The following is a 23,886-nucleotide window of genomic DNA, read 5'->3' on the forward strand; positions in this document are numbered from 1 at the left end:
TTTTGCATTACATTCTTCTTCACTTCCCATTTTACTCTGAAACTTTATTATTTAAAATTACGTATGTATTTATCTCCCAAAGCTACAGAAACTATCCAGAAAAGGGACAAAGACTTAGCACCCTATAGATTACCTTTGTCAATTTCACAACAAAAGCATGACCTCTGGGGGAGGAATCTGGTCTGGAAAGAAAGGTTTAGTGGCCTCAGGGGGTGGGGGGGAAAAGATGTTTTGACTATCACCCGATGAGTAGACTGCACAGCTAATCATCACAGGTATTTCTGAGCCCCCCCACGTACACTGAGTGTGAAGTTCATTCCTGTGCAGAGGACCAGTGCAAAGCCCACCTCACATGCCACTCAAGAGGGCTTAAGTAGGCTCTTGGGCCTTGTTCCGGCCCTTTGCACAGGGGTGAATTTCAAACATAGTGAGAGCGGGAAATTTATATTACTTATTATTAATGAGCATTTAAATAGCACTATATGAATCTGACCTAATTCCTACTGAAGCAGGGGGAGTTTTGTTCCATAATGCACAGGAACCTGCTGCTGTTCGTGGGTATTACTGTGCCTGCTCACAGCCAAAGCACTTCACATACAGAATGTGAAAACCAGAAGGGGGTTAAGTAGACAAAGTGAGAGACTGTAAACTGCAGTGCGATCAGCAATAGTGTACAGATAGGAGCAATTCCTTGATTACACTATCGTCACTTTCCTTCTCCTGACATAAGGAGGGAGGACTGGATTGTGCCTTGCTGAAAGTCAATATTATACATGGCTCTATAGCTATTTGTAGACTATGGGTCAAATTCAGCCTGGACTATGTTGGTTCAATTCCCGTGGAAGACTCTGGACCAAATCAACTGTAGTGTAATTTACATGTTGGATGTTAAGGTGGTCAGAGAATGAGTATAAGTGTTAAAGTTGTGTAGCTTGCACTGATTTGACATTCGGTGGGTTAGCAAAGCAAGTGTAACATTCAGCAAGTGGCAAATGAGGTGGATTAGCAATCAACAAGAGGGTATTATTATTTTTATTTATTGTTTGTATCATGGTAGTGCCTGGAGGCTCCAATCAAGCTCATGGCCTTGTTGTATGGGGCACTGTGCAAACATACAGTGAGAGACAAGTCCCTGCCCCAAAGATCTTACAATCTAAATAGAAAAGACAGACAAAGAATGAGAGGGGAAACGGAGGCACAGAGTGGTGAAGTAACTTGCCCAAAGTCATATAGCAGGTCTGTCGCAAAGTTGAGAACAGAAGGCCATTAGACAATGCTGCCTCCTCTAAGACAAGCAAAGATAAGATGAAGCAAAGGGAATCTGCAACCAGGTACCACTTAAACCCACTCACGTCTATTTTCTGACCAACTTTACACTCAATGTGCAACTTACACCATTGTTTATATCACATCTGAATTTGTCTCATTGCCTCTAAAAGCTTCCTCTAGGTCAGAGGATTTCACCATGTCATGGTGCCATACTAGTTAACAGTATGTCCTACTAACTAGCTGTATTCTGCTACTCTAGGTTTCATTTGTGGGGTGTTCATTGTTTCTGCTTTGCATACAATCCCTTCTTCTACACCTGAGATGTACTGGATGGTTGGGTTTGCCTTTTAGCTAATTGTTCTCTGCACAGCACTACTAATCAGGAGGTGGCACAAAGAAAAATGCTGTCTCTGATTAGGGAGTTATTGAGCCTGTGTGTACAGTGTCTGCATTCACAATTAGAGCTGGCCAGGAATTTTCTGATGAAATATTTTTGCATCAGAAAACATTGAGTAGTCAAAACCAAAACTGCTTGTGGGAAAGGATCAGTATTGATGAATTTCCTGATTTGAGAAATAATTGGAAAAAAAGTTTTGTAATTGTCAAAACAAGACACTTCAACACTTTCAAAACAAAAAGTTTCATTTTTCAGTGTGAAACAATGTTTTGTTTTAAAATTTTTGTTAATTTACATCAAAAAAGATTTTAAAATGTAAAAGGTCAAAACTGAAAAGAAAAATTTCAGTTGACCTGATCTAATTTTTTTTTTTCTGATGATCTGGTCTCAAAATGTTTTAAGATTTCACTTTTTTTTTTCCCATGATTCAGGATGGAAAAATTTTTGAAATCTCGAAAATTCTTGTGGGGTAGGAAAACCATTTCCCACCAAGCTTTTAATCACAACTAATAAAACAACTTTATAGATTCTAAAGACTTTCTTTAATTGTTCAAACTACATGATGGAGCAGCCCTGTTGGAGTGTAAAAAAGCCTAGTACAGAAAAGAGGATTAATAACAATACTGCTTGGACAGTACAAGCCAATGGACAAGGCAATACCGATGTGGATGGTAATTAGGCATATCCTTATTGCTAGATTAAAAGAGTAGCACAATTAGGTAGAGGGACTGTTTCAGTTATGAAGTCTGGTAGGTGGTTATATGAGGTGGAGTGACCCACAAAACATACACCCAACTGGAGAAATCCTGGCCCCATTGAAGTCAGTGGAAGTGTTGCCATTGATTTCAGTGGGGCCAGGATTTCACCAAATGGGTCAAATTCTGGAAATATGCCGTTTAGCCACAAAAACAAGGCAGCACCCCTATGTATAGTCCTCCTATGTCCAAAATAGGAATCTTCCTTCCCTGTGCAGAGGAGAAACTAGCTTCAGGGGAAAAGGAGGAGTTTTGGGTCCGGGTTCCACAATCCCTGGTTTTATGGAATGCACATATACACACTGGTCATCTGGAATGTAGTCTTGTATCATTCATATATGATTTCTGATCAGAGCAGATTACTTGTTTATACTGTACTTCACACTTCTTAAGAAGCAGTAGCTATTGTGCCAGATCCGCTTGTTTCGGCAATAGTCAAAACCATCTTTGTCTTTTTCTCTATGTCAGGGTACTGTACCATCCCCATTTAGTTCTAATCCCTGCATCTCCAAATGAAAGAATAGTTTTATATAAAGCTCTCACTGCTGTGAAGAAAAGTCTCTAACTCCATCCATTCTCTGCAATTGACCATATACAGACCTGATTTTGAGCTGTACTTTTGCAGGTGTCTTTGGCACCCACAATTAATTATGGGCATAAAAATGTGTCTGCAAAAATGAGAGCCTAGGCTGAGGCCCATTAATAAATGTAATTCTAAATGGCTAAACAATAAAGGGAGTGATAGAAACAGTCCGTTGATGTAGGAACTCCTACATTCTTAACTTGGTGTTGACACTAATTCCATTTGTTGCCTTAGACAAGTTATTTAGACCAAATTTCTAAGACTCAGCTGCCTTAATTTAGGCATATAATTCTACAGTGAGGCAACTGAATACTTTAGGCATGTAAATTTGGCCTTAACCTCCCTGCTTCAATTTCTTCGTTTGTAACAATGAGCATTAAAATACCTACATACCTCACAATGCGTTGTAAAGAATAAACCATTTACAAGCCTGCTTCTGCTCTCACACCAGTTTGATACCGGTGCAACTCCATTGACTTCAGTGGAGCTAATCTTAATTTACACCAGTGCAAGTGAGATCAGAATGAAATGCACGTCTTATAAAGACTGAAGATTAGTCTTAATTTAAAGAAAAACCCTGAACTAGAGTATCAGTTAGAAAGGGAGATACAAGCACAATTCTTGGCATACAGTGAAATAGTATACATAACTCCTTGTTCACTGTAACAAAAAGTAAAAGTCAAAACAATGTGAAATTTACCAGACGAAGCCCCAGCTGGTGTAATGTGATGTAACTCCATTGAAGTCAATGGAGTTACCCTGATTTACACTTGCTTACAATCTGCCCCACCATTTTTAAACCTAAAATATAACAATTAAACAGATACAGAACTATTGTAAAACCTGCAGCCGGGGTGCATTATATCCCATAGTAACAATGGGTTGTTAGGCTATATCCAGGCTATATATATATATCTTGCTGAACTACAGGTCCATTTTACCGAGCTTTTAAAAAGAAAAGAAACCGAAGAGCACCCTTTTACTGTGTTTCTTGTGTCTAAATTGTTTAATCTAAGCATTAGCAACTGAATTATGTAGATCAAAACATAGTTCAGCTCTAGACAAGGTGTATCAATCTGACACTTGAAACTGATATTTTTAATCAATGTATGAAAATGATTTTGATAGAATATTGTTAGAGAAATTTAATCCCTCCCCATCCCCCAACACCACTGTGGAAAAAAAATCCTTTCAGAGGGCAGGGTTGTGAATAGATTTTAAAATAAAAAAAACTATTGTTGGACTGATGTTCTTTTCTTTTCTTTTTTTCTGGTTGCCCTAATGCTTTGACCTGGTGGTATATCCAGGACACTGGATTTGGGACAGATGCTGGAGTCTTTGAGGGCAGAGAGTATGTCTCTCTCATGTGCCACTTGGCAACTTTTCCGGTGGTGTTTTACACGTTGAAAGAGGCCCTTTGCCTTCTCACATATGGGATCAGAGCATCACATAAGAATACAAATTAGCAGCATGTGCAACTGTTCTTAGGAAAGAGATGGATATGTTTGGAGAATGGGGGGAAGTGGCACCCAGGAATGGGGAGAGGGCAGAAACCCATGACCCCATTTTGGCCAGCTTAACTTTTCACATGTGTCCTTACCTTGGGGCATGGGAGGGGTGTTAATAGATCCATTTGGTCTATGCCCCCCAATTAGAGGAACAATGAGCAAGAACCATTCATGCTCCCTTGCCTATGAACTTGAGTTGGAAAAACTGTAACAAGAGTGTTTGTATTAAAATGATGTTAATAATGCATAGAAAAAATAACAGTGTATTACTGTGGACTCCAGGTGGTGCCATATCTAACATGTATGCTATGTTGATTGCACGTTTCAAGATGTTCCCAGAAGTCAAAGAGAAAGGAATGGCAGCTATTCCCAGGCTGGTTGCCCTCACCTCAGAGCATGTATGTGTTTCTATTTTATCCAGTTTGTTAAACTTCTTTTCTTAATTAAACCAGGACAGAAAGAATACCCTAGCAAGGGATTTGTAGCTACCTGGCTTCATTTCTGTTATACTCTCACTGGTAATAAAAAGGGATATACTGTTGTTACATGAAGGGATATACTGAATGCTTGATATTGAAATGTATGATATTCTAAAGCAAGATCTATAAATCACTGTGTCTTTCTGGCTTTCACTTATATCAGTGTAAATTTTACTGCGAAATCCAGTGTGACTGAGCTCAGAATCAGGCTCTATAACACTCTGGCAGTGATTTCTCTGTTTATATTGCTCTAACAGAAATAGCAAGTCTCTGTAAATCCAAACATCAGTAACTGACACTGTTCCTACTATAATTTAATAACAGTGTGATAACATACATGAAGACAGTGATATTTAAATGCCATACATGCAGTAGAATAAATATCAGATCTATGCTTGCTGCTGAACATGGGGGATAGGCTGAGTTTACCATTGATTTATCAGCATGAACCAAACCCTGAGTCCAGCTTCTTTGGCAATAAGGGATGCATATGCCCTAGGCACTTGCATAAACTGGCTGTGCACTGAGCTGACCAGTGCTAGGATGAGGGGAGGTGGCTTCACACATGGGATGGGTGAGGGGAAAAAACCACAACTGCCCCATGTGTGGGAGAAGTAGTGAGTTTCCCACTCCTGTCTCTCCCCATGATGGAATTTTCTTGGCTTTAGCGCTGTATTAACCTCCCCATGTAGGAGAAGAGGGTGGAAAGAGAAGACAGGTCATGCTCCCCCTCTAGATTTCCCTCCAAGTGACTGCTTTAAGCCGAGGGCATCAGCAGGGGCGCTGCACATGCTCAGTGCCTCCCCAGGCCTCATCCTCAAAGACATCAGTGCCATATGTGGCAATGTGAACAGTCAAATTTGGGGTGTCCACCGTTGGGAAGGACAAAGGGTTAAGTGGCCTCAAAGCTGCTACATGGATGTCTGCAGGGAAGGTCCCTTTCAGGATCTGTGTTTGCTCCCATGTCTGCAGAGACTAGATGGTCCTGCAGGCTCTATACAGCAGAGCAGCTGGGCTAAGAATTTGGCCCCACAGCAATCACAGAGAAAAATAATCCATAAAATAATAATGACTATCCAAAAAGGCCATGCGGCAATGGATACATAATCAATAGAAAACCAGGAACCCAGCAAATTCTTACAAACAAGGTTGTTTAAAATAATAATTCCCTCTGGTCACTATGTAATCTAACAATATTTCATAGAACTGGAACAGTAAACAATGAATCAAATCTTACTATCCGTCTCAAAATAATGAAATGAGCCTTAACATCATTGAGTTTTCATGCTAAGGGGCAGGAATATTGCTACTTAAAGTGACTAAAATGTATTCCAAAGTCAAGTGTGTTGTCAAGGCCACAGTATGTAATATAATCCCTGAGAGCTGATAGTTATATTATTAAATGGTCTTAAATTACAGTTATTGCCCCTTCCACAAAACAGCTGCAAAACCACAAATAACAATGCAGAATCCCAGTTTCCAGGGATCAAACTACCCTGTGAACTATAGTTTCCCACAAAATATCCAGTAGTATGCCTTTTACGATATTGCTTGATGAAACTGAGTTATTTGAGTCCTCTAACCCTTAGTTCATTACACAAAACTTGCAGGTTTGGGTGCTTTATTTATTTATTTTAAAGTATAATAGAAACGGTTCCAGAAATGTCATAATCCCAGCAGCATAATCCTATTTAGAATAGAAGTGTTGTTCAGAATCAGAACAGACTCGGGGATTTTTGGATGTCAGTTAGCACACCCAACTGGCCACCTTGTCCATGTAATACAATTCAACCTGACGTTAACTTCTTTCTGATTCAGCAACATGCCATTACCAAGCAGTGTTGCTACAGGGCGAGCATTCCACACACTCTGCCCCTCTATTTGTGTTTATGATGGAATAGTAAACCCAGGTATAAAATTGCTGTATATCTTTAGGTGAATAAAGATGGTGTGTCTGGAAAAGTAAAAATCCAACAGGAGCAAATCCAAGACAATAATATCAGCACAAGCAGTCGGAGTCAGTTCTCATTTTCACCAACATAAATTTGGAATACCTCCATCGTTACATTAATGGAGTTACTCCAGGTTTACACTGAAATCACAGTCTGGCCCCTTGAGCCAATGAATATTCAGACATCTAGTGTATGCTTCAGTTAGAAGACCCCCTGCTTACACCAGGGTTAAATTTAATGTTATATATTTACTGGCACAGCTTTCTAGAGCCAAATGCTGATCTCATTTGCACTAGATGTGGAGTAACTCCCTTCAAGTCAATGATGTTGGTTTGAGTCTGGTGTAAGAGAGAGGAGACCTTGTAAATGGATCCTTCATAGGTAAAAATCCTGGATGTCACCCATTATATTCCATTTTTATATAACTTTGCAAACCCAATGAAAGTCCAAGACTTAGAGCCACTTCCTTGGTTCCATTATGTCTGCTTTGTGCTGTTCTGGCAATGAAAAGCAGACTGAACACTGCTTTAAGTGTTTAGCTAAGGTGTTTGCTTACGTACTGTAGGGAGCATTGCATAGGCCAAGGAAAGTGGGGATGCCCAAAACACCTTTGTGGTGCATCAATTCCCATGTGCCAGAACAATCCCCTGGGGACCCTGGCATTTTGCACAACTTAGAGCAGCCCTATAGTTTCTATAAATTGCTTCTTGGGACTGGACTGTCACCTCAGGATCAGGTGTGTGTTGTTCCCCCCGCACCCCTGCTAAGCTGAAGTTGACATCAAATGCCTGGTCCTGTAGATCTGGTCCCAGGTGTATATTTGTGCACACTCCAAAGCAAATTGTTACGTATATGATGCAAACTGAGAACAGTATTTTGCACCGTATTTGTCCATATAGCTTCGCAGTTGCACCTTATACTGTAACTTTGGGCCAGATTCCTTTTTCAGTTACACGTGTTTAAATGCAAAACTTTTGATCTGAAAATCACTGGGCTCTAAATACAAAAATAAAAAGTTACAGTGAAAAAAACCAGGTTAATGGTATTTCCCCTTATTCAACCAAATAGTAGAAGGATAAAGAAAAGAGACGCTAAAGATAAACACCTATGGATTGTTCTAAGCTCATTCACATTGGCTTCACACCACGTTTGTTCCATTGATTTCAGTGGAATTACACTAATATAAAGTGAGATCAATCCCAGGCTCTCAGCCATTACAATGATTTAAGAGTATGTAAGTAAATATCCTTCTTTGTTCCACATAATGCAAACTCAGATTTAAGAAAGGTATGAAATCCAGCTAGATTATTTGCTGAGTCAGCTCACGGAGGAATGCATGGCCTAGGGTCTGAGCCTGCATTTCTTGCAAACCCCAAAACCTTAGGGATCCTCAAGGACTGCAAGTTTAGGCCCTAAAAAGGCTTTCACTTAATCTGTGGGCTTGAGATTAATTAAGGGCTATAGGGTCTCCTCCTAGGGTTCCAGGGATAAAAAGCAGCCGTGTCTGGGCATGGGTGACAGAAGAAGAGTACTGCCTCCACGTCATCTCCTCTCCTCCAAGCCTGCAGGAGTTTGGAGGGTAAGATAGTGCTAAGTGTCAACTTACCCGCTGCCCCATTCCACTCTGCCCAAGAAGGACTCAAGGAAAAATGGCAGCTAGAGTAATGACTGGCAACATGGCCCAGGGGTCTGGAAGGAGTCAGCGGGAGGCTGGGAGCCAGTGTGGAGGCCCAGGGCCTCCAGAATATCCCTGGCTTCTGCACATCCTTCAGATCCATGTAGATCTGCTGATTTTAGAGGCGGTCAATCTCCTTCCCTTCCTCCGCCACCCACCAGCACTTCTGCATGGGGGCAGAGGTCACCTCGTGCTCCAATAGTCAAATTTGTAGGTTTGTGGGAGTCACAGAATTTCCTGTCACATGCTTGGGAGCAGTGCAGGGGGTTATAGCTCTGATTACATCCATTAATTGTAATGAGGACCAACGTTGGCACTATAATGAAAACCATAGGGGTGGAGCTGTTCAAAACATTTTCTCCTCAATGCTTTTTTGGCTGATAAATGATGCTTTGTCAAAGCTGAAACACTTGGCAGCATCCTAGCAATTCTGACAAAGCTTTTGCCAGTAAGTTTCTGGGGTGCAAAATGGGTCACTTCCAGAGAGGAAGGAATCAACCTTTTTGATCCAAAAATGGACATTTTGATACAATTTTGTTTCACAAAAACATTCTAAAGTTTTGGTTTTGTTCCAGTGTAATGAAAACAAATTTCCAAATCTCAAATACTGTCATGAAATGGAATTATTGTTCTTCAGCGAGCTTTCCCTAGGAGATAGTTTTCCAGGTCCTGCTCCACAGATAAGGCTCCCAGAGGTAACACGTACATGATGGTGTTTTTAGGGAGAGATTTGAGGATACTGGAGACTAGGGTTTTCATTTGGTGCCATACAGTATGAAGTTATTCCTAACCGGGATAGTTTCTCCACTAAATGCATGGCAGAGTACTTACTCCTCTAACCATGCAGAGGAAGCGGGCAGAGGTTGTGTTTTCCATCATCTAGAGAAAAGTAGCTTTCTTCCCAACATAGAAATTAAGATCAATTTTAACGCTCTGATTGCCATTTCTTTTTTGATTACCTCATACATAAGGATTCGAAAAATTGGTGGGCTTGATTGAGGAATAACTCCATTTAAATCAATGTATTTACATCGTATACCAGCACAGAGTCCAACTGAAGTAAACGGGGCTCCATATGGACATAGGAGTCCACTCATACTCAGATCAGATTGCAGGATTGGGGCCTTCCTGCCAACAGCTCCAGCTTTGATTGCTTGGTTTCATTTTCAGACCTGTACAATTTCTCCTTGGAGCATTCCACAAATAAACCAAAGAAAACCAGGTGTTGGCCTTGGACTTCGTTGCATGAGGAAGGCTTTGTGCAGATACATTATTTGAAATGTAAAAGGTAGAAATATTTGCATGTCAGGGAGAGGCATAGAATTATGATAACTTATCCTCCCCTAACATTAACAAAATACCTGCTAACCTTCTAGCAGCAGCAAATATAACACCACACAAAGACACATATCTTACTTCAGTGTGTTTAGAACATTTATGTGACTATAACCAGCATGCACATACCCTGGGAGGATTCCATTTCAATAGAGAATTGCAATAAATGCTACCTTTTGCTATTAGACATTTACAGTGAGTCACTCTGGTGCAGAGAGTCCACATAAGGCCCTCCACACCATTTAAACCCTGGGTGGAACTGCAGAGGGAAGCTTCTTCGTACCCTTTGTCCCATGGAGGGTGTCTCCATTAAATAGGCTAATGTGGAGAAATTGTAGGGGACGAGACCCCACACTTACATAGGAGCCATGTTCCAGAGTCTCTACATAGAGATCACAGAGGTGCCTCTAAGGTGCCACTAGTACTCCTTTTCTTTTGTCTTGGAGGGTCAACTGACACTCTTCTATCTGATAGGCTGTTCAGCCTGCCCAGAGTTTGGGAGTTAATTCCCCACCCAGTTAATTCCCTTCACAAAGCTTATTTATGAATTTCCCCCTGACCAGAATAGACATGGGCATTGGGGATCACAACATTATAAGTTTTTTTTCTTCTTCAGTTTCAGACATCCCTGATTAGGAGATGATGATTTATTAAGCCATAAAATATGCAGAAGATTGAATGTCATAATCATCTATATATTACAGCAGGGATCATGTAAGATAAGAATAGGTCACCATATATTTCAGTGTCACCGAAATTGTTAATGAACCTTTAAATCTAATTAGCAGAATGATTTCAATTCTTCATTTTTTGGAAAGGCCTGATTCTCTCATTAACGGCCCCATAATAAATTTTTATTGTGCTTCCCACACTACAAAGTTCAATATAAAAAAAAAAGGGGCACAAAGGATGATGGAGACAAACAAAGTTATTCCAAACACCCTAAGAAATTTTAGAAAGAGGAAAGAATCTCCTAGCTTAACATGTCCATTTTATGTTGGGTAATAATCTACCCTAATAAGTTGGCATTAACAGTACTCTACCCTTCCTGCTTTTCAGCATTACATTTAAAACACTTCCCTTTCAAAAAACAAATCTAGGTTTCTCTTGAACCCTTCTTCACTCAGCTGTAATCCCTTGCTGGCATGAAACATAAGTATCTCATACATCTGGAATCCCTTGCTAAGCTATCTCAAAGAATGTCACCTGTGAGAAATAACTTCAGCTTCCTCAGTTTTTCCTTGTAACCTCAATTCTTCAGGGTTATCTTTGTTGCCCTCCATACACTTTCTGGAAGGCAGGGCTTTTCTTCCTGTTAATGGGGTGTCACACGAAAGTGGGCAGTGTGCTTTGTCAGCCCATTACCGGATACAGCACACTCCCTCACCTCATGTCCAGCTCCACTGCCCAGCATGTAAGGAGCATGGCTGTGCCTACTTCCAATCTCTCTTCACTACCTTCCTAACTCATATTTTCTCAGAGGGGTGTATAGGCATTCAGCCCCTGTTCTCCCCAGCCCATGACAGAATCCAAGATCTGGATAGCTTCTGCACTGCCAAAGGGATAGGGGTGGGGCTCACTTCCTCTTCCCTTCATTGCCACACAGAACCCAGCAACACTCTAACCCAGGGCTAACATAATGAGACTTAATTTCTCACCAACTCCTCTCGGCCCCCGCCAGCTAAATATGTTTAACCTTTTGGTTATCTTGTTCACCCCTGTGTCAAAACAGGACTGTTCCCCCAAACTGATCTGTCCACTATATTCTTGAGTGCTTTGTCCAGTTTAGTTTTAATTTACCCAAGTGACCAAGCTTCTATTCCTCCCTAGGGAGATTTGTAGATCAGTAGTCTTCACTGTTAGGAAAGTTTTCCTAATACTCTGACTTGCTTTCTCTTTGCTCAATTTCATCCCATCACTTCTAATTAGAGCATCCAAAACAGTTCCTTCAAACACTAGTAGACCAACAAGAATGAAACAACAATTGTGCGCTCATATTTGTATATACAAGTTGAGCAACTGCATATACAAATGAGGATTCAGAAGTGTTAATTGCAGTTGCATTTTTGTGCATAAACCTCTAGACTGATCCCCCCCCCCCCATTTATCCCTAAATCACTTTTGTTCCTTATCTCTGCAGTCCCTTCAATTTGTAAGCAACTTTCAGACAAGTGAGATGCCCAGAGCTGCATGCACTTTTCTAGGTTCAGTTTCACCAGGGCTATCAGCCTACCAATGCCTTGAAAAAGGGACAGCTAGGCTTCTCTATATTCCAGTGGTTGCTTTTGAGCATATGGTCTTAATGTTCTTCCTAGTGGTAATCTACACAAGTCAATGTTTCCTCTTTTATGGCATTCTGAAAGATTTTATTTTCTACTAGATAGAAGAGTTACAGGAGCAATTCCATTTTACCAAGTGTAGAACAATGAGCCAATTTCATCCTTTCTGTAATGCCATTGACTTTAAAGCCAATGAATTACATTTAATGTCATGTCTTCAGTTCTTTAGCCCTTTTCTATATAACTGATATATTATACTATATAACATATAGGTGTCTTTTCACATAACACACATGTAATGTGTAGGTAAATAACTGGATGGATGAAATCAATGATTTTCTTAAATTGGTAACATAATTGCTGGCTTTAGAGAACTGTTAATGAACTACCAGTATTTTGACGAAGTCTTACAGTTCCCCTCTAATCTGTCTGAAGATCAACAGAGTCTTCCTGCGCTCAGGATTTTGTTCTAAGGTTCATGATGTCAATAGCCTCTTAGTGGAGTCACAGCTGCATTTTCACAGGGCTCGATGGCTTGAGTGCACATGATGACATTGCCTCACGAGAGGTGCTGGGGAGACTGCCTCAGTGAAAACAAGCCTTCCTGGTGCTGCTCCTGCCACATGGGCAGAAGGAGGAAACTGCTTCCTCTGGTCAGCCAGGGTATCACCTCCTCCCTGCTTCCAAGGGGCTTCTGCGAACCTGCTATGGGTGCGCTTGTGTAGTTGCACAAGGGATGGAAAGCAGCTCGTTGATCACCATTCCACTCTCGTGAAGCCGGGCCTGAAGAACCCACAATCCAGCCCTAAATCAAGACTGGGTCCATGAATCTGCAGGAATAAAGCTCACCCTTTACTTACCTTAGCGAAAAACATTCGGGTGTGTTTCTTAACATGCACATTAAGGATTGCATGAAAAAGAGTGCAGAATTGTGACAGAGAGGGGTAGAATGCTGAGCAGAACTGTCCTATGTTTATTGGATTGAACACCATTTACCCTTTCACGAAAGAGACAACAGAACTGTGGGAAGGAACATGCAGGACTTGAGTAACTCAGTTCAGCTGTGGTTTTGACAAGCCAGACCATGCCAGTGTACAGAGTTGCATTACATGCAAACATCTATTCTTAGAACACTTGGGGCCTGATCCTGGAAGATGCTGAGTGCCTTTGGGAGGTACTGAGCACCTTCAACTCCCACTGAAGTCACCATTTACATGCCTGGTTCCTGGGCTCCAATTTAGCCAAACTTGTAAGCACATGCTTAAATCCATTCCTATTCATCAAAGCACTTAAGCATGTGCTAAACTTCAAGCATGTACTTCAGTCCCATTAAAGTCAATAAGAGTTATACAGATGTTTAACTTTAAGAACATGATTAGTGGTTTGCTGAATAGGGATGATTTACTGAACTGGGGACCTAGAGCACAGATTGCAGGACTGGAAAACTTAATACATGATTTTGGCATAGCTGACCAGTGTACAGTGCTGGTATATTGCAGTCACATACCACAGGGGAAGTTTCAGCGATCAGTTTAACCAAGAAATATTATTACATCATTAGGAATATAGGCCTGCCATGGGCTGTGTAGACCCCAGGTGGACCGGCAACCGAGGAATTAATGCAGGAACTGCCAGCTAGTTCTGTATGGCAGCCTCACAGCTGGGAGAATAAAAGAGCTGAGAAGCAGAGGAGTGGGGCAGCTGCCAGAGGAGCCAGCAGTCCAGAGAAAGGAGGTTCTGCCAGCAAGCTAGTTGAGACGTGGCCCCAGAGTGACAACAACCCAAAGAAGGGATGACCTGAGCCACAGGCTGCAGAAGCCTACAGAACTGAGGGAGGTAGGAAGGAGCTCAGGGTACAGCAGGAGAATTGATGAGAACTGATCCTGCCTGCCTGGGTTAAGAGCCCTGAGCTGGAACCAAGAGGAGTGGGTGGGCCTGGGTCCCCCTACCTACCTCTTAACAGAGATATAAGAGCCAAAGGGGGTTCCAGGTTCCTAGAGGACAAGGACCAGATAATCCCTACCAAACATAGGGGATGTCTGTACACTCCAGTGGGACAGAAATTAACATCCCTGCCCCCGGAATAGGATTATAGAGATTGAGACAAGAAGGGCAGGCTGATTGCCCTGCCTGTCTGAGCAGAATCTGTGCAATGCTGTGTCTGACCAAAGAGTGGCATTGATGTGTTGAGGCGCCAGGACACAAGGCATCCTAGAGAACTGCTTTCGTACTCCATCTGTAACTTCAGTACTTGTTGGTTCAAAAGTGATTTTGTTATGACTAACTATGACGGTCTGCAGGATTGCATTTTGAGTGCAGTGCCTAGTGGGTTAGTCTCTATCCCAGTATTATCAGCATCTTTTTCATAAAATCCTTTACAAATATTTGCAATAAACACATCTCTGTTCTGCTTAGAATTGTCTTCAGGAAAGGAAAGCCTTCTTTCTACCCAATTGTATAATCCAATGAGTCAATTTCTTACATTTGACAGAGGAGAGAGACCAAACTAATTAATAAAAGCCTGTTGATTTCAGGAGTCTGATAAGTGAAGGAAAACAAATTATTTATCCTATAAGAGAAAATCCCTGTTGTAATCCTGCCAGTTATATGACTGATAAGACACTACACATATAATTATTCATGTAACTTTAAGAAAAAAAATTAAGGGTTTCAAAAATCAATTATTTAATAAAATCAGCACTTTTTCATTAGTTTACTAGATCACCTAATATAACATATGCATACATTATTCCATAAATAGCTATGTTAAGAGAATATTTAGAATGCACAGTTCAGCCCTAAAATTCAGAAAACAATTTATTTTTCAAAATGGAAAATTTTATGCCCTGAGCACACGTTTTCGTTATTTTTTTCTTTACCCACCTGTTAGTCCCACATACATGTAGAGGGTGACTCCCCAATTTCCACATCACAAGCTTATCAAGATAAAAGCCCTGCTACATATATTGCACATGCCCAACATGTAATCTTCAAAGATTCATAACATGGACAAATCAAAACTTCTTTTCTCCAGAAAAGGCATTTCTCCTTAATGAGAGCAGATTTCAAGCTGTTTGTTACTGAATATGTCAACAGTCTCAAGAATTTTTTTAACATGTTCTCAAAAAGGGCACAACACTTGTGCTCAAATTTTTTTTAAAAAAAATTACCTTTGGTCAGAAACTAAGCACAAAAAACTTCAGCTGAAATGGTAAAGTTCTTAGTGACTGAAAAACAAGAGTTTAAAATGGAAACCATAGTGCAACCTTACATATAGTCACTTCTGCTCCTGCTGTAATTAGAGAAATGACATTAGATAATTTTACATAGTGGCAGAGTTATTTCTCCCCTGACTTATATTCTAACACCCCACTTCTTGCTGCAGTCAGGCACTGCAGTCCTGCTTTCGTGACATTACTAACTATTACCTCTGGGTCCCTTCCTACCACTGTCTCCTCTAAATTAAGTCAATTTTGTCCTCAGTTTGGCAAAACACTTAAGCATGTATGTGTGCTTAAGTGCTTTGCATGGGGTGTCATAGTAAACAATTTTCTCATCACCTCTCTGTTTTCCCAATGTATGCAAATCCTTCTGTATGGCACTCTACTGTATGCAGTACAACTGAGGTCAAGCAATTGCTTTGTGCAGTGCTAGTGATTAATGCTCTTTTGGAGTCTGTCCCTGGACACACGCAATCCTGTGAGGGTCGGGTGGGGTGGGGGATGGACTGCACGCTCTAGTGTCTTTTCCTTCTCTAACATCTATGACTTCATGATAAAGTCTAGTGTATCTTGTTTCTATGCTTTGCCCTACACTAATGCTGCTGTACACTATACAAATATGTTCCTTCTGCTTGATTAGTCAGTGTTAGGGACTTATGATTACATGATGTTATATGTGCACATAACTGCCATCAATATTCAAGTGTTAATGTACACCAAGTGGCAAACAGATTCATAACTAATTTGTCTAATCATGAATTCAATGGAGGATTTCCCCTAGGAAAGTTGTATTTACTCTTTTTTGAAAAGTTTAATGATCTGTAGTTAAAACTGTAAGACTTTAGACAGATTCATTAATCAATTTTAGGTTAATCAAAACCAGTTTCTCAGCTGTACAGTTTGATATAATGATTATATTAAATGTGATTGAATTCCTTAAACTGTAATCCCAAATTACAAACAAGCATTTATTCAGGAGTCAAGTGCTGACTCATGAGGGAAATTAGATTGAACTATTTTCCTAACCTATAACTTCCACTTTTATCCTATGCAGTGAGAATAACATTCCTGATTTTGATCTTACACTTCTGTAACTCAATTTACTCTAGTGCAGTTACAACTAATTTACACTGTCATGAAATCAGAATCAGGCACCATATATTTGCCTATCCTCGGTTATAGGTCTTTCTTTGGGCTTATGATATTATCTGGCCAGTGGTCACATAACAGAAGCACTTTACTTGGGATGCCACATATTAAATGAACTGACCTTCCATTTAGCCAACGGACTAAATACAGTAAGTCAAATTCAGTGAGGAATGCACAGAGGCAACTCTCATTGAAGTCAGTGCAAATTGTGAGTTGGCATCCAGGGCAGAATTTGGCTCTGAAATCAGCTACAGTATTGTTCTTAATATTTTGAGTAAAATCAGTTTAGAATGATTAATTTTGTTCCAAATGGTGAGGGAGTACTGATGTGAAATTTCAAGTTATAGAGATGAGTTTCTGAAAAACTACATGAATAAAAGGATTGCTCCTATGGTTAGTTTTTCAAGGACACTCCAAGAGTGCAGGGTTTTTTTTGCATTGAATTGGATAAAAATAATTAGAAATAATACAAAACAACAAATATGCTTTTTCAGAGTCACTTTTCTGTGAAGAAGGGAGCTGCAGCCTTGGGGATTGGCACAGATAGTGTGATTCTGATTAGATGTGACGAAAGGTAAGTACAGATTCCATACATACCTCCTTACAATGCCACACTAAGAGAGGGGACAAGCAACGGCTGAATACAGAGAAAGCATGTAGGGCCAGATCATCAGCTCGTGTAAATCAGCATAGCGCTAACTTCAGTAGATTTAAACTAATTTATACCAACTGAGGAACTGGCAGTAGTGTAAGTGGACTACTATCAATCATGACTGGAGCCAGCCATGTGTCTGTCTTGCTCTCGGAAGTAATACCTCAGGGGGGTGGGTCTTAGGGTGACAGGTGGGCAGGGCCTGGCAGGTCAGGGGGCAGGGCCAATGTTTGATTATGGTAGGCCCCTTATACTTCTACTGGCCCTTTGATCACAGCTTCTACAACAACTGATAGCTAGAGCTGATTGAAAACTAGAATTTTCATTCCACAGGAAACATTTTAATATTTGTTTTTTATGGAATGGAAAGTCCCCTAAAATTCTGATTCAGAAATAGAGAAATACTTTGGTTTGCTCAAACTTAAATATTTCTATATCCTCAAATAGAAATATTTTATTTCAGTTTGTCCAATTGAGCTGAAATGTCTTATTTCAACTCAGTTCAACATGGAACTAGCGTATATCCATCAGTAACTCACAGGAGTTATAATTCGGTGGCTCTCGTGCCCCCATTTTCATTTATGAGTTAGATTTCCTGGCTGGACCACATTTCTCATAAAGCACCATGGCAGTAAAGCCACAGGAGACAACTGTGGTGTATCATGGGAGCTGTAACCCTGCCAGGGCGCCCAGCCCAAGGAGGAGAATGAGGACATAAGGCTCTCAAACTTCAGTTCCTATGAGACAATACACCACCTTAGGTGGACCCAGAATAATATCAAATGGGCCCATACACAACATTTTGATTCAGCTGAACAAACCAAATTTCCTGACAGACAACTGAAATTCTGGCAAAAATCAAAATTTTATCACGGAAATTTCTGTTCTTGTGGAACTTGCATTTTCTGGTTGTGGAAAAAAAAACTTTGATGGAAAATTTCTCACCAGTCCTACAGAGAGTTTCTCAATAAAAATTGCCTTTCATTAGGAGCTACTGAATATGATTGTTATAATCTACTGAATAGTTACGGCTCCAGATTAAATGGAAGGCCTGACTAAATCAAAATGTTCTGATCTTCTCATCAAAAGAAAACCATTTAAGCAATTTAGAATAGTAATCGCAGACTACTGATTCATAATCTCATCTCCCTAGTCTCAAAGTTGAGAACTCTTTGCAGAAGAATTAAAGACTGTATGAACAATGAGCAAAAAACACCTGATGCACCAGCACTTCATAATGACACCTTTGCTTTTTCTAGACACTATAGACCAGATTCAAGTAACTGGGTTCAGAATCTGGCCCATCTTGTATGAATTCTATGCAGATTCTAGGTAATTATTTATTTTTATTTAGTGAGAACAATACTTTAAACTGGTCTTCTTAAAGAAAATGGCAGAGTTACTGGATGTTTCTCATCCATTCCCGGAAGATGCCAAAGGAACATAGCAGGCCACCAGGCCTTCTCCCAAAATACACGAGGCAGGAGTTTTGGGATGATCTTGTGCCTCTTATGAAGGAAGGGTTTGGATTGTATGGGCTGCGGGTCCATCTGAGCTTTTGGATGCTTATCTAGCCTACGCCCACCAGATCCCATCCTGAGCAACACTCAGTCGAATTTGCCTGTATTCTTGTTGTATTGGAGCTGGTTGACCCTGTTTTTAAATCTATAAGATCATGCAGGCAGGCAGCCCACCCAAAAGAAGCAAAAATGCATTTTTGCTAATGCTGGGGGCTGGTCTTCCACATGCTCCTACTGCCCATTTGTGTGGATTGGTAATGGGAGCATCTGGTTTACTCCATGCTCTTATATGTAGGTTGGCAATGCTATAGATTGTCTTGCTGGGCTCCTGCTGTATTTTGCCTCTGGGGGGGGACTTTTTTGCATGCTCCACCATATATTTTGGCTGTATTGGGGGGTGATTTACTGCCTGTTCCTATGTGAATTTTGACAATACTTGCAGATGATTTTATTGTACAGTCCTGTGTGTGTTTGGGTCTCCTGGGGGCTAGCTAATCACTAGCTTATATGAATTTTGACAGTACTGAGGTCTCCGTAACTGTGTACCTCACTGTGTATTTTGGCAATGCTGAAGGCTGGTAAACAGCTGCTATTATACTTTATTCAGAGCAGAAATTCCAAGTCTGGGTTTTAGTTTCTTTTTATTTTATTCCCCTTATGGTCCTAATAGCAGTTTTAAGAGGAAGAGGAAAATATTATTTTTGTCTGACACCATAACAAATAAGCAAGGGAATTTTGGAATGGGTAGAACAGCGGTTCTCAAACTGTGGGTTGGGACCCCAAAGTGGGTCGCGACCCCATTTTAATGGGGTCGCCAGGGATGTCTTAGACTTGCTGGGCCAGGGGCCGAAGCCAAAGCCCAAGGGCTTCATCCTTGGGCAATGGGGCTGAGATTACAGACCCTCTGTCTGGGGCTGAAGCCCTTGGGCTTCAGCTTTGCCTTCCTCCCCTGGGGCAGTGGGGCTTTGGCTTTGCCCCTCACCCCCTCCTGCCCCATCTGGGCTGGCAGGGATCAGGCAGGTTCAGGCTTCGGTCCTGCCTCCAGGGGTCATGTCATAATTTTTGTTGTCAGAAGGGGGTCGTGGTTCAATGAAGTTTGAGAACCCCTGGGGTACAATATTCTGTACTGGCTTGGTATCCCAAAACAAAACTAGGGTCGAGTTCAGCTTTTTTCATTTGCAAAGCAAAATATCATGATCTTTTGCCAAAGCAAAGCTGCCCAAGCCCATCTCTACCAAAAGCCTCTTTCTGGGTCAAACTCTTAACTTTGTTGGGTGTTCTGCATAATTAAGTGATCAAAAAAGTGATCAAAAATACCAAACTTTTTTTGCTGAAAATTAAGACATTTTCATTTTTTTCAGAGTAACAGCCGTGTTAGTCAGTATTCGCAAAAAGAAAAGGAGTACTTGTGGCACCTTAGAGACTAACCAATTTATTTGAGCCACTAGTACTCCTTTTCTTTTTGTTTCATTTTTTTATTCCCCTGAATGTTTCTGATGTAAATGAAACCAAAACCCAGCAAAGTGTTGGTTTTCTAACATTATTTTTGGTAAAATATTCTGGGTTTTGGTTAGAAACCAAGAGTTAATTTTTATTTTTAGACAAAAAACAGAAACATTTCATTACATTTTTTTCCATGAAAATATTTATTTTTGACATATCCATTTCTTTCAATGAAATTGTTTTTACCATTTCTACTATAGACTGAAAAGGTCCTTGAAGTAGGCCTCATCTTATAAGTGCCCAGTGATTAATCAAAGTTAATGAAGAACTTACCAAAAATTTTTAAAAGGACTAGCATAATGCTGACGATTTTATGGATTTTTTCTCTCCATGGATAGTCTGACCCTCAGCTAAAACAACCAAAACCCCAGATCTCAATAAGTAAACATGAATAATGTTTTCATCATGAGCCTAATGAATTTAAAAGACTTTCCAAATTGGCCTGAGAGGTTTATACCATTGAGTCTGAATCTCAGGTGAATGGCTCATACTAAATCTACTGCAAATACCATGTACACTAAATTTGAAGGATTTGAAGATGTACTTTCTTTTAGCCCAGACCAGCTGCTTCTTTTCATGCCCTTCTCAAAGCTAGTAGGAAGGTAACCAGATCAATCTATGGAGCAGTCGCTCTGAGGCAAATTCATCCCTAGTGTTGCTCCACTGGAGTTACATCGAGGATGAATTTCATAGAATCATAGAATCATAGAATATCAGGGTTGGAAGGGACCCCAGAAGGTCATCTAGTCCAACCCCCTGCTCGAAGCAGGACCAATTCCCAGTTAAATCATCCCAGCCAGGGCTTTGTCAAGCCTGACCTTAAAAACCTCTAAGGAAGGAGATTCTACCACCTCCCTAGGTAACGCATTCCAGTGTTTCACCACCCTCTTAGTGAAAAAGTTTTTCCTAATATCCAATCTAAACCTCCCCCACTGCAACTTGAGACCATTACTCCTCGTTCTGTCATCTGCTACCATTGAGAACAGTCTAGAGCCATCCTCTTTGGAACCCCCTTTCAGGTAGTTGAAAGCAGCTATCAAATCCTCCCTCATTCTTCTCTTCTGCAGGCTAAACAATCCCAGCTCCCTCAGCCTCTCCTCATAACTCATGTGTTCTAGACCCCTAATCATTTTTGTTGCCCTTCGCTGGACTCTCTCCAATTTATCCACATCCTTCTTGAAGTGTGGGGCCCAAAACTGGACACAGTACTCCAGATGAGGCCTCACCAATGTTGAATAGAGGGGAACGATCACGTCCCTCGATCTGCTCGCTATGCCCCTACTTATACATCCCAAAATGCCATTGGCCTTCTTGGCAACAAGGGCACACTGCTGACTCATATCCAGCTTCTCGTCCACTGTCACCCCTAGGTCCTTTTCCGCAGAACTGCTGCCTAGCCATTCGGTCCCTAGTCTGTAGCTGTGCATTGGGTTCTTCCGTCCTAAGTGCAGGACCCTTTGGCCTGCTTTGTTTTGTTCTGCATTGCAAATAAAAGTTTGTGTTCTCCTGTGGGTGTGGAGAAGTAATGGAAAGGGACCCAGCTGCTCTGAGCAGGCAGAAGACTTCCCTCTCCCACCCCAACAGTTTAATTTTGGAGCAATCAGCTGATCTCATGGCTTGGGGCCATGCAGTTGATTCGAGGATTCTCTGTGCAAGTGCATAGGCCCCTGGATATGATCCTCAAAGCCCTTGGGAGGTGGAGTCGCAGACTCCATCGCTTGGGCAGGGGGCCCGGTTGGGTTGCCACACAGCAACCAATGGCAGCCACAGAGTTGGGAATCCCCTGCAGGACATCCAGGATCTTCTCAATGGGGCTACAGAGGCACACTGGAACCTGAAGCTCCATGAGTCAGGATTTGCCTTTTAATATAGCACTAAGTGGGGCTTCAGCATGGTCCTGAACGCTGGGCTTTCTGCATGAAGGTGACTTTTCCCCACTACTGTTACCGCACTGGTGCCAGCTGACTAACTAAAGTGAATTTCAGCGTTGTGCTGAAGGCCAGGTCAGGGACTAGGCACCATTTAAGTGCCTACTGTGAGAGCTTAAATGGTGCAGAGGCGTCAATTTCTTCCCTATCTGGGATTATTTAAGTGGAAAACTGATAGAAAGGGGCTGATTTCAAAACTGGAACCTTAATATGACATTATCCTTTCTGCAGAGGGAAAATGATCCCATCAGACCTTGAAAGAAGAATTATTGAAGCCAAACAAAAAGTAAGTCTATTACCAGGTGCCCTCAGAAATGGTGCAGGGTTTCCCATTTCCATGCATAGGAAACAAGTGGCATTTTGGTCAATTTGATTGGTGTGTTTTAAGAGGAGATTTGAGCTAATCTTGTGTTATGTTCCCTTGCAGAACAGCATGGAATTATACCATGATTATCTGAAACACAACAATATAATGAGGAAGGTTAGAGATGCTGAATAAAAGATGTGTTTAAAGATGTTTCATGGTCTTTGCAAGGCATTTGTCTTCCTTTTATGCTATATAGTGTAATCTTCTCCTGATTTAGACCGCCTCAGTCTGCGATACAATCAGTAGCTGAATGTTAGCTCTAAATGAAAAGATGTTTTGGGATTGAAGGGTTTTTTTAATAAACTGAAAATAATCTTATCGAAGTCACAAAATCAAGAAGAGTTCATTCAAAAGAACTAAATATATTCTCCAAGGTACAGTTTATATGTGTGCCCTTTTAAAAGGCCCTTTTAAAAGCTTAAATATGATATTATAATATATATCTTATTTTAATGTGGTGGCTATGGCAACAGTTGCTGTATAATTTAAAAACACAGAGTTCATAATTCACAAGAAAAACTGGTCTTTGTAAAACTTGCTTTGCCTAAAATAAACCATGGGATTAGGGTGACCAGATGTCCCGATTTTATAGGGACAGTCCTGATTTTTGAGTCTTTTTCTTATATAGGCTCCGATTACCCCCTACCCCCGTCCCGATTTTTCACACTTGCTGTCTGGTCACACTACATGGGGTAGGGGAAACTAAACCAAAAAACAAAACATTCATCCAAAAACCTACTAAGCATATATCCTATTTTGCAGGGGAGAAGTTCACGCCTTTTAAGAAATATCAGTTGCTCATTACATGTTAAGAAACCTGTATTTTTATGTAATTTTTTCATATATGTATTTTAGACCCCAATCTTGCAAAGTCTTAGGCACTTGCTTAACTTTACACATTTTGAGTCGTTCCAATGGTTTCAGAGGAACTGCTCATGTGCTAAAAGTAGAGAGTAAGCATAAACCTTTGCAGGATCAGGACCTTACAACATAGACTCTTGGGGTAGGGAATGTGCCTTCCTATATGTTCCACAGAATCTAGCATGTTCTGAATGCAACATTAATATAAAGCATAATATAGGCTACTTCAAATTTGCCCAAAAGGTTTCTTGTTCAATGATGCATAAAGATGGTTTTGTTTGTCCTACATGTCATAACAGAGTTTCCATGTTTTACTTCAAACACACTGATAGATGTGGAAATGTTCATTCTGAAGCTTTTACAGCTAAAGTATCTTTACATAAATGGCACAGTGTTGGCCTTGGAAGTTTGCTGCCACCTAAAGGCAGAAACTGTAATATCAAGTTTCAGAGT

General features: G+C 40.8%; 1 protein-coding gene across 3 annotated transcripts in view; it reads left to right on the forward strand.

Moving 5' to 3' along the window:
• Positions 1-23,886, forward strand: part of GAD2 (glutamate decarboxylase 2) — a 53,165-nt gene that overhangs the window by 10,872 nt on the left and 18,407 nt on the right. For all 3 annotated transcript variants that reach the window (XM_048837835.2, XM_048837834.2, XM_048837836.2), the window contains 3 exons: positions 4,795-4,910; positions 17,097-17,176; positions 22,437-22,491. In XM_048837835.2, coding sequence (XP_048693792.1) covers positions 4,795-4,910; positions 17,097-17,176; positions 22,437-22,491 — 251 coding nt within the window. The remainder of the gene's footprint in view (positions 1-4,794; positions 4,911-17,096; positions 17,177-22,436; positions 22,492-23,886) is intronic.

Source organism: Caretta caretta, chromosome 2 (genome assembly GCF_965140235.1).
Source record: "Caretta caretta isolate rCarCar2 chromosome 2, rCarCar1.hap1, whole genome shotgun sequence".
NCBI lineage: Eukaryota > Metazoa > Chordata > Testudines > Cheloniidae > Caretta > Caretta caretta.